Source organism: Muscardinus avellanarius (genome assembly GCF_963383645.1).
Source record: "Muscardinus avellanarius genome assembly, chromosome: 14".
NCBI classification, from domain to species: domain Eukaryota; kingdom Metazoa; phylum Chordata; class Mammalia; order Rodentia; family Gliridae; genus Muscardinus; species Muscardinus avellanarius.
The window spans coordinates 11,540,993-11,553,992 of NC_137800.1; the positions used below are offsets into that span (position 1 = coordinate 11,540,993).

General features: G+C 38.9%; 1 protein-coding gene across 1 annotated transcript in view; it reads right to left on the reverse strand.

The window, feature by feature from the left end:
• Nucleotides 1–1,287: 1,287 nt before the first annotated feature.
• The window catches only part of ADAM7 (ADAM metallopeptidase domain 7), a gene marked incomplete at both ends in the record, with an annotated part of 52,779 nt that continues 41,066 nt past the window's right edge, over nt 1,288–13,000 (reverse strand). Inside the window, 4 exons of the mRNA XM_080710208.1 lie at nt 1,288–1,494; nt 5,820–5,885; nt 10,349–10,448; nt 10,931–11,036. Of these exons, the coding sequence (XP_080566334.1) occupies nt 1,288–1,494; nt 5,820–5,885; nt 10,349–10,448; nt 10,931–11,036 (479 nt within the window). The remainder of the gene's footprint in view (nt 1,495–5,819; nt 5,886–10,348; nt 10,449–10,930; nt 11,037–13,000) is intronic.

Below are 13,000 nucleotides of genomic sequence, written 5' to 3' on the forward strand. Positions count from 1 at the left end.
TCTGGATTCAATTACCTGCACCAAAAGAATAAGAAAAAGAACGACATTTAAAAATAGAAACAAAAAAATAAAAAGTAAAATAAAATAAAAATAGAAACAAAATTAGATCTAAGATGTTGGAAGGGGCCCTACACATGATGAGCCCTGAGTCAAGCTTCCTTTGCTTCCTGATAAATCTGCCTCTGCCCAGACAGAGGAGACATGGTCCAGCTGCAAAGGCCAGCCCAGTGCCCCAAATCCAGCATCCCAGAATATAACAAGCTTAGTTTGTGCTGAGTTGAAGTGGTTCCAAGTCCAATATAAGGCAGGGCAGTGAGCAACCCACAGGGGTGGGAGGAGAGGGAGAGTCACTCAGACCAGAGATCAGGCGATCTCTCTACTCTCGGCAGTCCTGCTGGAGCAGCTGTGGGTTTCAGGCCGAGGAATCAATTCTCCAGAGGGTCAAGAAGCAGAAGGTGTGAGGTTAGGGCTGCATCTGGAGAGGCTGCCATTCAGCACAGGGCTTCAATGCCGGAGGCAGAGGCTCTAAGTAGCTGGGGTTAAATACAAAAATGCAGTTGTGACCTGGGGAAAGTCCCGGATTAGAGCACACTGGGGCTTGTGTGGAAGTGATGAAGCCATTTAGAGTCTGGTTGGCAGAATGACTTAATTACAGCTCCCCACACATCTTCATCCCCGAAGATGGATCTGGGGCTTCTGATGCATGGTCCTCTGGAGTCATGACTGACTTCACCACCAAGGCAGAACTTCTACTTAGTAGCTGGATAACTAATTAGGAAAAACTATGAGGATTGTTTCCCTAATCTGCAGACAGAACTGAAAGGAGAGGATCCCTATGAAACAGAGCAGATAGTGTGTGGCGCACACTTGTAATCTCTGTACTTGGCATGCTGAGACACAAGGATCGCAGGTTCAAAATCAGCCTCGGAAACTTAGTTAGGCTGTCAGCAACTTAGCAAGACTTTGCTTCCAAATAAAAATTAAAACAGAGATGGGGGTTCTGCTCAGAGGTAGAATGCCCCAATAACTTAAAACAGACAAACAAACAACAAACCTAGAGCAGACAGAGACAGCATTTGAAAGGAGGTTGGTGAGGTCCCAAGGCTGGGATAAACAGTATGACCAAAATCATGCTAGCCAAAGCCAAAGAGAGTAAAGGGAAGCAGATCAGGAATTTAGAGAGAGTCCATGGTCAGGAAGCAATGAGGCAAAAGGAGTTACAGGAGACCAGACAGAATTAAAGAATGAAGAAAAAAACTGAGGGAAAATATAATTAGAAATGAGTAGTTAGTTGAATGTGGAGCCCATGACAGAAGAGTAGACAGTGGTGGTGAATTTTCTAGAAGCGGTATGGGAACAATAACACAAGCCATTAGGAAGGTGATCCTGTTTACAAAGGGAGAAAAATATCGCCCAAATGTGCATTGTATCTCCACATCTGTAGCGTTCAGGAAAATCTCCACATCTGTAGCATTCAGTGAAGACGTGACTGTCCTTTAATTATGCACATCAGAGAATGGTTTTCTTAATGAGGTACCATATATGAAAGATGGGTGTCTCCCCCCACCACAAATTTACATACAGTATTGAGAGCCTTGCTCTAAGGACACATTTATGACCGTTCTTTCTTAACGTGGTGGTTTTATTAAACAGCAAGCGCTGGGGAAGCTGGTGTGTGTTGGGGGGGGGGTGCTAAGTCACTGCAGTTCCACTGACTCCGTGGCAGAAAAGAAGCAGATCTGCCCAGCAACTGAACATCACCCAGGACCACGGACTTCTTCCTTGTCGGGAGCCTTTATTTCACTGCATCAGAAAGTTTTCACTAAGCACTTTATTTCAGTAAATGAACACAACAACTGCGAGAAAGTTAACAGTTCACGAAAAGAAATTGAAGAACATAGGAGAACCTACGAGAGACGTCTATGTGGGAAGGAGCTGAAAAAAATATCCAGAAAACCCCCCACACTGATAGGGACGGGTGATCACGGAAACTGCACGCCAAGTCCTCACGTTTGTGCCTCTGAAGGACAGCAGAGCCCTTCCTGGGAGTTACGAGTTTATCCTGGCCAGTGTAATTTTTTTTCCTTAGTATTGGGGATTGAAACCAGGGGCATTCTGCCTCCAAGCTACACCTCAGCTCTTTTTTTTTTTTTTTTAATTTTGAAACAGTCTCGCTAGGTTGCTGAGGGTTTTGCTAAATTGATTGCTGAGGCTGGCCGCAAATCAGCCTCCCAAGTGCTGGGATTACAGGCACACCACTGTGCCCCATTTGGAGTTAATTTTCTGACATGCTTATTTCCTACTATGTCAGCTTCTTAAGGAATTCTAGAAAGGCAAACCTAGGGATTTAGAACTGCCAGGAACATTTAGTGTCCTCGGCTGCCACCAACCCGACATGAAGGACTCTCCCGTAGCCTCAGTGTGAATATACTTCAGCCTCTCCTTCGCTTTTAATTAACTGGTGGAAACGGTGCCACCCTGCTCTGACCCCCATTACATTTCCATGGGAGACAATTCCATTTAGACTGGATAGAGCGGTTAGGGTGTCACCTACAAATGGAAGCCAGTACTTTTATGTCCTCGAAGAAGGAGCCATTTGCAAGTGGTTTTGCTTCTCAGACTCTGGTTTATAAGTTACCAGCCTCCAAGTTTTGACTTAAAAAAAAGAATAAGTAGGTTAACATTTTTTAGAAAAATACAAAGCACATGGACTGCTTAATTTTATATTAAGCTAAAGCATATTTGAAAAGCCATAGGGGTTTTTATTTCTGTAGCATATATAGATGCTGTAGGTTGTGAATTTTACAAAAAATATCATCAGAAAAAAATTTTCCTATTAAACATTTTCTGTCTTGATAAAGAAGATTTGAAATACTACTGAAATCTGTGCAGCCAATATGTAGGGAAAATTATGAAGATCTTCCTTTCAACCCAGCTTGGCGCAGCCATTTTGGATATCCAATTTCAAGGTCTAAACAGAAACAGATGGTTAATAATAAGTTGTTTTCTGTAATATACATAAACATGTATTTCAGTTACTCGTTTGTATCTACTAATTAGAATAACCTTTCTGGATTCCCTGTGCTATATTTATTCACACTCTTTAGATCTCCTTAGCCATGGCTAATTATGTACTTACAAAATGAACAGGCTTAACACAAAATAAAAGAAAGTAAGTTTGCTTTCCAGAACAAGATGCCTCATAGTTTGCTTGCACTAAGGAGTGTCTCCACTCTCCCCTCTCTGTGGGACACATGCTTGTCATAATGAAGTGAAAGGATCACCATGAAAAGAAGTCTTGTTTTCTGTCCCAGGAAGACAGTATATCTGTATTGGGCAAGATTCCTTCTAAGCAGACATGGAGGGAAACAGGCATTGTAGAAATATAACAGAAACAAATGAAGAAAAGAAAAGAAAAACTCAGAAGCCTAGACAAACAATAATCATTTGTCTGCCACTGATGAAAAATATTTTTTATAAATACTCCAAAATAGACATAGTAATTCAAATGTGAAATCAGTCTTAACCATTAGTCATTTATTGATTTGGTGAGTGAAAACTTAGTAAAAGAATCAGGAAACAATGTTCCTTTTCTGTGATTTCCAGAACAATTACATCCTTTAAAATACTTTCAGAACTTATGGGCATGCATACTCTGGTTAAGAAAAGTATTTAAGAAAAAAACACTGTTTTTGTTATTTCTAATAGATATTGAGATTAGCTTCTTTGAACTCTAGCTGGCTCCTGTGGTCAAGTTTAAAAGTCTTGGACAAAACAGGCTTGGCAGAATTCTGTTAGAAATTTTAAAGTATCAGTGAAAACCATTTCAACCGTCCTATTCTTTTGATAAGTACAGAGGATGTCCTCAATCAGTAAGTTAGTAAAGAACATAAAAGGAGTCCATAACTTGAAAAATAAAAAAAGGAGGAACCTACCACTTTGGAGCTTTGATTGGGATCTGTAGTTCCTCTTGCATCTTGACTTGTTGATTTCTATAGTAAATAAATTGTCATATCAGCAAGTATACCAGGTAGCTCACACATGCATGTATATACATACATACAAACACATATGCATATACATGTATAGTCCACTTCCTGCTCCATGAAGAATCCGAGATGGTTCATAAAATTGCTTAGAATGAAGAGGAAGTGGATAGTTCTGGTTAGGTAAAGTTTTATCAGAAACTATTAGTCCTTGTAAAAACTTGTGAATATTTCCTAGACTGTATTAGGTAAAATATCATCAAACACTTTATTAAGCCAGGCGTGGTGGTGCACACTTGTAATCCCAGCATTCGGGAGGCTGAGACCAGAGTATCGTGGTTTGCAGACAGCCTCAGCTACTTAGTGAGGCCCTCTGCAACTCAGTGAGATCTGGTTTCAAAATAAAGAATAAAAAAATAGGGTAGGAGGTATATCTTGGAGGTCAAATGCACCTGGGTTCCATCCCCAAACCCACACAAAACCCCCACTTTAATAGTGTTAAAACCTTCATGTAGATATTATTTATACTGGAATCCAAGTAAAATCTATCTTCCAAGACAGATTGCACTGGTTCCATGGGGAAGGAGGAGATTCACTCTTCGACTCCAGCACTACGCAGAGATCCTTCCATCTCTGGAAGGAGCCACAGACTAAAAACTACTTTGGTCATCCATAAAGAAAGTTTAATGAGAAGTATTGATTTTAAAGAATATATTTGAGAATCTTCATGTGTCCAGGGGCCCTTCCGAGTGAGAAGTTGTTATGATTTGGTTTTAGAATGCCCCCCAAGAGGCTCATGTGTTGAAACTATATTCAGAGGCAAAATAATTGAATCAGGGCTCTAATGTCATTGAAGGATAAATCCACTAAAGGACTAATAGTTTGAATGGATTTACTGGGTGGTAACTTAGGTGGGTGGAACTGGCTGGAGGAGAGATATCACTGGAGGTATGGCTTTGGGGACTACAGATGTCCCTGGTTGCTTTTTGCCACCACTGAGTTGAGCATCTGTTCTCCACCATTCCACGCCAACTGTGATGCCTGCCTTGGAGTTGGCCGGCTATGGACTGTAACTCTGAAACTGTGAGGCAAACAAACTTTTCCTCCTCTGTGATGTTCATCTAAGGTATTTTGGATACAGTGATGGAACAGGTAACTAAAACAGAAGTGTTGGCATTACATCTTTGATGATGTGCATAGACACACCAGCAATTTGGGTGATTCTCTAAGCTCTTACAATGATTATTTCCTTCTTTCCTTTCTTCCTTCTTCCGTTTCTTCCTTTCTTTCTTTCTTTCTTTCTTTCTTTCTTTCTTTCTTTCTTTCTTTCTTTCTTTCTTTCTCTCTCTCTTTCCCATCTCGGTTAACTGAGAGCTCTGGAGCCTTCAAGCTGATCAAGCCCTCACTGAAAACCATGGCTGTATTTTTCACCCTCAGAATGGGGACCAGGACTAGGGTGAGTGAAGCGAGGTATTTCTCAGGAGCATAATTTAAGGTATAAAGAGATGCTTAGTAATCGTGACAAATAATATGTTAATGTGTTAGAAAAATTAAAATTAATTGACAAGAATTTACAATGAACAAAATGCCAACAATTTAAACAAAGACAAGGCTGCCCCAGGATTTTTCATGGCTTATCTCTTTAACCTAATCCCCACCCTACTAACAAATATGTCTCCATGCCAGAGCATTCTATTTCTATCCAAACTCAGAGAGCTATGTGGTATTATTGGATCTTTTTAAGGGACCAACAGATGGTTAAATGGCATAGAAAAAATTAACAAAATGGACACAGACACTCTACCATGATCAACAGAAAGGGCAGAGACGTACCAGTGTGATGTAATGAGGACTCGAAAAACTGGATGGAAGGTTCTCCAAGGATTCTGTAGTTCTCTGCTAGTGAAAAGAGAGTATTTTCCTGCAATTAAGACTCAAGCAAGTGTTAACGTCTCCCAAGCCCACAGAATAAATTTTTCAGCCATCCTTAGAACACATGCTTAGTAAATGTGAATATACTAGGAGACATGGAAACAATATTCTCCTCTAAATGTCATCTTGCAACGGAGGAGTCTGAGAGTCAATGTGCTCCTGAGAAGAATGAGAGTTTCTTTACATTTGGTGAGATGTGTAGCACCAGGAAGGTCTGATAGCCTCCAAAGGTCAGTCACTCTAGTTGTCTGCATTGTGCAGCTCTACAGACTTTGGTCCTGGAAGGTCTTTGGGAATCTCCCAAACTACCTATTAAAATATAAAGAGGCTACAGAGAGTACTCAGCTACTCAGCTACTCTCTTTAAAGTGCTTTCAATTCTTAGGAGGCATAATACAGTTGATAACTAGTAGGTATGGTCCAGTGGCAAAGAATGGCAAAGGCCTTGGGAGAGACTGGATGCCAGAATGGGGGGGGGGGATTGGTCATCAATAATGTTACCAAAAAAATCACACCGAAGATACCTTCTTCAAAGCATAATTTTGCTGAGGAATGGCCATTAATGGGGAACTAATATGTCAAATAAGAATTAACTAACTCATTGTTATTTATATAATTTATACCAAATAATATAAAAACCCTAATCATGACATTTCATGGACTGATCTTTGGTACAATCTGTATTTATAAAACCCTGCATATCATAGTGCATATGCCATCGGTAGTAAATTGAATGTTCAAATATTATCAAGTTTCTCTTCTTGGTGCCCTTCATTTAACTAAACAGTCAAACCCTTACTGAGCTTGCAGTCTTAAAAAAATAACAAATATGTCTCAGTTCTGCTTGAACCTCTGGTTGGCTTCTGCAACGATCTATCCCTGATCATGTAATCAAGGCACCTTTACCCCTCGCCCTTCTCTGGGAATGTGCCTAATTTACATATTAATTTAGGGAAACTAATTAGCAAAGTAACTATAACAGCATGTGAAGCATAGTGGATAATTAACACATATTAAATGCTAAATATATATCAAGTGTTGTGCTGAGTGCAATGACATACAGTTTCTCATCTACACCTCAAGACAAACATGAGATTGATATTATCATCACAGAGTTTCACACCAGAAATTTCAGTGTAAGCTTAAAATTTATCACAATATTTTTTGTTCATAAGAAAAAAAAAGCCAAGACTTGTTTTACTCATCTTGGGGTTATCACTGGCATAATAAAAATACAAATAAATAAAGATTATAACAAACGATCATGTAATAAGTTAGCTATCCATCTCTGAACACCCCAGTAAAGTTTGGCAGAGGTATTTCTGTTAAAATGTCATGTGTGTGTTCATGAGGGTGGGAAAGGAATATGCAATAAAGACACAGGACCTAAGAAAGGGTAACACCTGAGCAAAAAGTTCAGAACATCTGGAGCCGTGAAACCAACCAGAGCATCATGGATGACCAAAAAAGATTTAAAAATACTGGTATCACTGGGAACTACACTATGATGTGAGACTATAATGGACCAATAAGAGTCTAAAAAATACTGGTATCATTATATTCTCATTGGCACGTTCTTCTCGCAACATTTGATACTTGGTGCTAAGATGTGAAGCTCTTGTTCCTTCCTTCAAGTCTCAGACCCTAAATAGTTGTTCTTCCTCTTTCTGTCAGTGTAATCTTATCAAGGATACTACTTTCTTCATTTGTTATTTTTTTTAAAGGAATGATTTTGGTTTATCAATCTGCATACACCTTTCTGTTTGAGCTAAATGCACTGGAAATCATATGGTTTATAGCACCAACCCCTCCACTGCGGGGACTTATGTGGGATATTTTAGCTTTCTTCTTAGATCATTATACATTTCAATGGTTGGTCTTTTAACAAACTTTCTACCTTTGTCTAAATAGATACAGAGAAATACACAAATACTCAGAGTGTAGAAGTAGATGAATTTTCATACATGAACCATCCCTGTGACCAACCCTCACTTAGATCGTAAAGTAAAACTTTCAAATCCCCTCTGAAGATCCTCTCTTCCCTATGGTAGCTGGTATGCTGACTTCTCATACCAGATTTTCTCATCAGTTTTTGAACTTGATATAATCAAGCTTGAAAGCTTGATATTATATCAGCTTGATATAATAGTTTTACAGTTTGCTTTGGATCTGGCTCCTTTGGTTTAATAATATGTTTGGGAGATTTATTCAAGTGTTAGATACGAACTGTCCAGTTGCTATCTTTTCCATTTTAGACTCCGTTGTATGGATAAACTGCAATTTTCTTAATCCTTCTTACTGTTTGCAGACCTTTGGATGGATTCACTTTTAAGCTTTTGCAAATGCTGCTGTTAGAAAATTATCGTAGATATTTTCTGAGGCTTACATTTTTGTTGGTTGTGTTCATATCAGAAGTTGCCGGGTTGCCAGCTATGTAGACTACCTACTTTAGTATTCAATACCAAGTTTCCCTATTGGTTGTATTAATTCTCATTAGTTGTGTATGAAACTTCCCGTTGCCTACATGTCCCCTAATTGTAACTATTGTCTCATGATTACATTTAATATTTTTACAGGAAAATAAATTATGGATTAGAAAAACAGAAATACGTAGAACAAATGCAGGGCTTAATAAACCAGAGAGGTAAGTAACATTGTCCTTACTGCCTTGCAAAGAAATGAAACCTGACCACTGTAAGATACCTTTGTGATTGTCTCTTCTCTCTCCCATCAGATTAGCCACTTTCTTGACTTAAAAAAATGATTTCTATGCCCTTCTTTATAACTTTATCCCCAAATATTTTGCTTCACTAACCATTACAGTTTAGTCTTACAAATTGTGTGTGTATGTGTGTGTATGTTGCTGGGGATTGAACCCAGAGGTGCTCTGCCTCTGAGCTATACTCCCAACCTTATTGTATTTTTTAAAAACTTTGAGGCTGGGCGTGGTGGTGCACACTTGTAATCCCCGTGCTTGGAGGCAGAGACAGGAGGATCGCGTAGGTTCAAAGCCAGCTGCACTGGCTTAAGAGACCCTGTTTCCAAATAAAAATATAAAAATAGTCTGGGAATGTAGCCAGGAGGTAGAAGGGTTTCCAGGAACCCCAGTGCCACACACACACAAAAATTTTTTTTGAATAGGGTTTTACTAAATTGTGGAGGGTCTCACTAATTTGTTGAGGCTGGCTGCAAACCTGCAATCTTCCTGTCTCAGCTCCCAAATACTAGGATTACAGGTGTGCAACACCATACCTGGCTTGTCTTATGCATTTTTATATCAATTTTTTACAGAAAAACTACACATCGATACATATATTTATGTCTAGGCCATAATTTGAGTTTATTTTGCCTATGGTTCTAAGAATGGATCAAAGTTCATCTAGTTGGTTTTGTATTATTTGGGAAAAGAGTATTCTTTCCCCACTGAACTTTACATCTTTGTAGAAAATCAACTGGCCATATGTATTTGGGTCTATTTCTTACCTCTACATTCTGTCTAATTAGTATATGTATCTCTGCTTATCTATCACCCTGTCTTTTTTTTTTTTTTTTTTTTTTGGTGGTACTGGGGTTCCTGGAAGCCCTTCTACCTCCGGGCTACACTCCCAGACCTACTTTTACATTTTTGTTTGGAAACAGGGTCTCCTAAGCCAGTGCAGCTGGCTTTGAACCTGTGCGATCCTCCTGTCTCCGCCTCCCAAGCGCAGGGATTACAAGCGTGCGCCACCACGCCCGGCTTTCAGTGCTATTTCAAAACATAATTTTTATTTCCACATTATTTGTTGGTAGTATGTAGAAATTTAACACTATTTGCTATTGCTGTTCATAGCCTGTTACTTTGTTAATTCATTTGTTAGTTTTTCAAAATTATTCTCTTGTTATTTTAAATATTTTTATACTTTAATTGGCACATTGTAATAATACATCATAGCGATTTTCAAAGTGATAACAAACATGTCCTAAGATTGTTTCTAATTATTACCTTTTTGGGTTTTTTGTTTGATGTATGAGTTTCTTAGAATTTGGTATCTCATTAGCAATCGGGATTTTTCCCAATAGCTTTCTGTTACTGATTTCTAACATCTTTCATTTTAAGAACATGTTTTGACTGGCTTTTCTAAGTTTATTACAACATGTTCTATGCTTTAGAATATGATTTTTGCTTAAAATTTTTCAATATTGAGCAAGTAATAGTTTATTTAGTCAGTTTATTCTATTCTGAAATAGTGTTTTGGTTATTGTTCCACATTTGCTTTTAGTTCTACCCCCTTCCCTGTCCTACATATAGACTGAGAACTTCGTTTATAGGGAACCTCGTTGAATTGCTTCTTGGCATGTCTCACCTCACCTAGCTTAGGGACAGTCCCTCTCTGAAAATGCACACAGCTACATTTTATCAATTCATTAACTATCACAGTGGAAGTTCCTTACATGTGGGGGATGAATATCTGGCAGGACTTGCTCAGTCCTTGTCTGCTGCTCATCACCCAAATATCCCTTATTCTCCACTCCCAGTGTCTCTCCGGGGGGCCTGTCAAGAGAGAAATTAAATGTGGACACAAACTGTGGATACAATTAAGTCATCTGACCAAGTACAGTCTAAATGTATACCATTTTCAATATGTTCCACGTATAAATAAAATAAAAAATAAATTATGAAAAAATAAAAATAAATAAATAATAATAAAATTTTAAAAATTAAGTTATCTGAAAGATTTTAAAATACCAATGCTCAGGTTTCACTGTAATGATTAAATCACAATAACTAGAAGAAACCCGTACCCATAGTCATTTTTAAAGATTTGCTGGGTGATTTTAATGTGTAGCAAAGCTTGGGAATCACGGGGATATGCATTGGATATGAGCAAATATGTAAATGTTTGATTTGCTGGTATTCTTATCTGTCTTCAGCAAAAGATCTAGAATTCCCCCTCCCCACTGGGCATGCTCTATGGCTATGAAGCTTATACATGCTTAGTAATGGTGCCCTTCAACACAAAATGGCGGACATACCTCTGAACTTGCTTCACCTTAATACACTTTTGATAATGAATTAACAATGTGACAACTCCGGCACCGATAATAACTAGGATGAGCACGATGATCATGATGGTGATACCTGCAGCATTAAAAGGCATGAGCTTTGAAAATTATACAAGGTGGAGGGTCAGGGAAACACACAACATCAGAGTTGTGCACTGAGGCTGAAAGGAAGAAGCATCATTCTACTCTTGCTGAGGTTGGAGCTCTCAGGAAGCTGAGGTTGGAGCTCTCTAGTCCTCAACTGCAAATTGAGGACTATCGACCAGCCCCAATCCATCAATTCTGATCCCTAAAAGAGAAAAGCTCTTAACAAATGGACCAGTCACCAGCATAGTGGGTGGATACCAAAGAGCGGGCATATTTACTCTTCTCCAGATGCAGGTTCCCATGGAGCACCAATTCAGATACAGACATGACCTAGATCCCCCGACATATATGTCATCCTGACTACCACCTGATCCTGGCCCCCAAGGTCACTACCCTTGGCTTCAGTACCACCTAGAAGCAGAAGCCAAATCAGGTATCTGTCTCCATTCCCACAGGGGCCTCCATTCAAACCACTCTAATGGCCTCAAGTTTTGACATCAAGTGTGGACCTTAAAATCAGCATGGCCAGGCCCAGCCATGGCCTGAACTCTGGAGCAAGTTACTAGGTATTGTCTGTTTATGCCACCAGACTTATGGTGGCTGGAGGTGATGAGGGAAACCCCTCCTGAAATCACACAAGAGTGAATCTTTCTGCAGCTAGGGTAAAGTTGAAAATCATAGCCATGGTTATTTGATTGCAATCCGAGCTGAGGACAATCTCCTAAGTATGGAACTGGAAGGTAGCTGAGGAAAAGCCCTTATGAAATAAACTGGATCCCACTGGTTCCAGGTTGCTAGTATAAGGAAAACACAGCTTACATAAAAAAAAGGTAATTGGAGCCCAGAACCATCTAGAGATGTACTGACTAGAAAAAGAGACAGTAAGAAATCATCACAGCTCCAAATCAATGGAAGTTACTGACAGAAGTTCAGAAAATTTCAAGCTGGGCGTGGTGGCGCACACTTGTAATTCCAGCATTCGGGAGACTGAGACCTGGAGGATCTCAGTCTTAGTGAGGCCCTCTGCAACTCAGTGAGACCTGGTTTCAAAATAAAAAATAAAAAATAGGGCAGGGGGGTGTAGCTAGGAGGTCAAATTCCCCTGGGTTCCATCCCCAGATCCGCAAAAAAAAAAAAAAAAAAGAAAGAAAACTTCAGAAAAAGAATTCACAATGTTGAATATCAATATGATCAAAATATCTAAGAATCAAATCAGAGAAAAATATGAAAAACATGTCAATAAAGAAATTGAATCTGAAAAGAATGAAACAGAGACCCTGAATGAAATGAAAAACACAATGAAACAAAGCAAAAATTTAATTGAAAATATCATTAACATACTAAACCACGTGGAAACCAGACTCTTAGTTTTAAAAGACATTACATTTAAACCTGAGCATTTGATCAAAAATATAGAAAAGATAGTAAGAGACCATAAACAAAACATTCAAGAAATCTGGGAAAGCATCATAACACCAAACCTAAGAGTAATTGGCATTGAGGAAGGTCTAGAGGTACAACACAAGGACATAACCTCTTCAGAAAAAAAAAAAATCAAAGAATTTTCCAAACATGAAAAATGAAATGGACGCCCACATACAGGAGGTATTCAGGACCCCATTAACAAGATGAAAAAATAACCTTTCCAAGCCACATATTCAAAATGAGTGACATAGAGATCCAGGACAGAATCTTAAATGTATTGAGAGCAAAGGGCCACGTGGCATTCCGTGGTTAAATAAGGATTATCCTGGCTTTTCAAATCAAATTCTGAAAGGTGGGAAGGCTTACAATGATGTACTCTAAGACCTGAAAGAAAATAATTTCCAACCAAGATCGCTATATACAGAAAACCTACTTTTCAAAATTAACAGAGAAATAAAAACCTGCCAAGATAAGCAAAAACTCAAAGAATCTGTGACTACTAAGCTGGCAATAAAACACTTAAAGAAG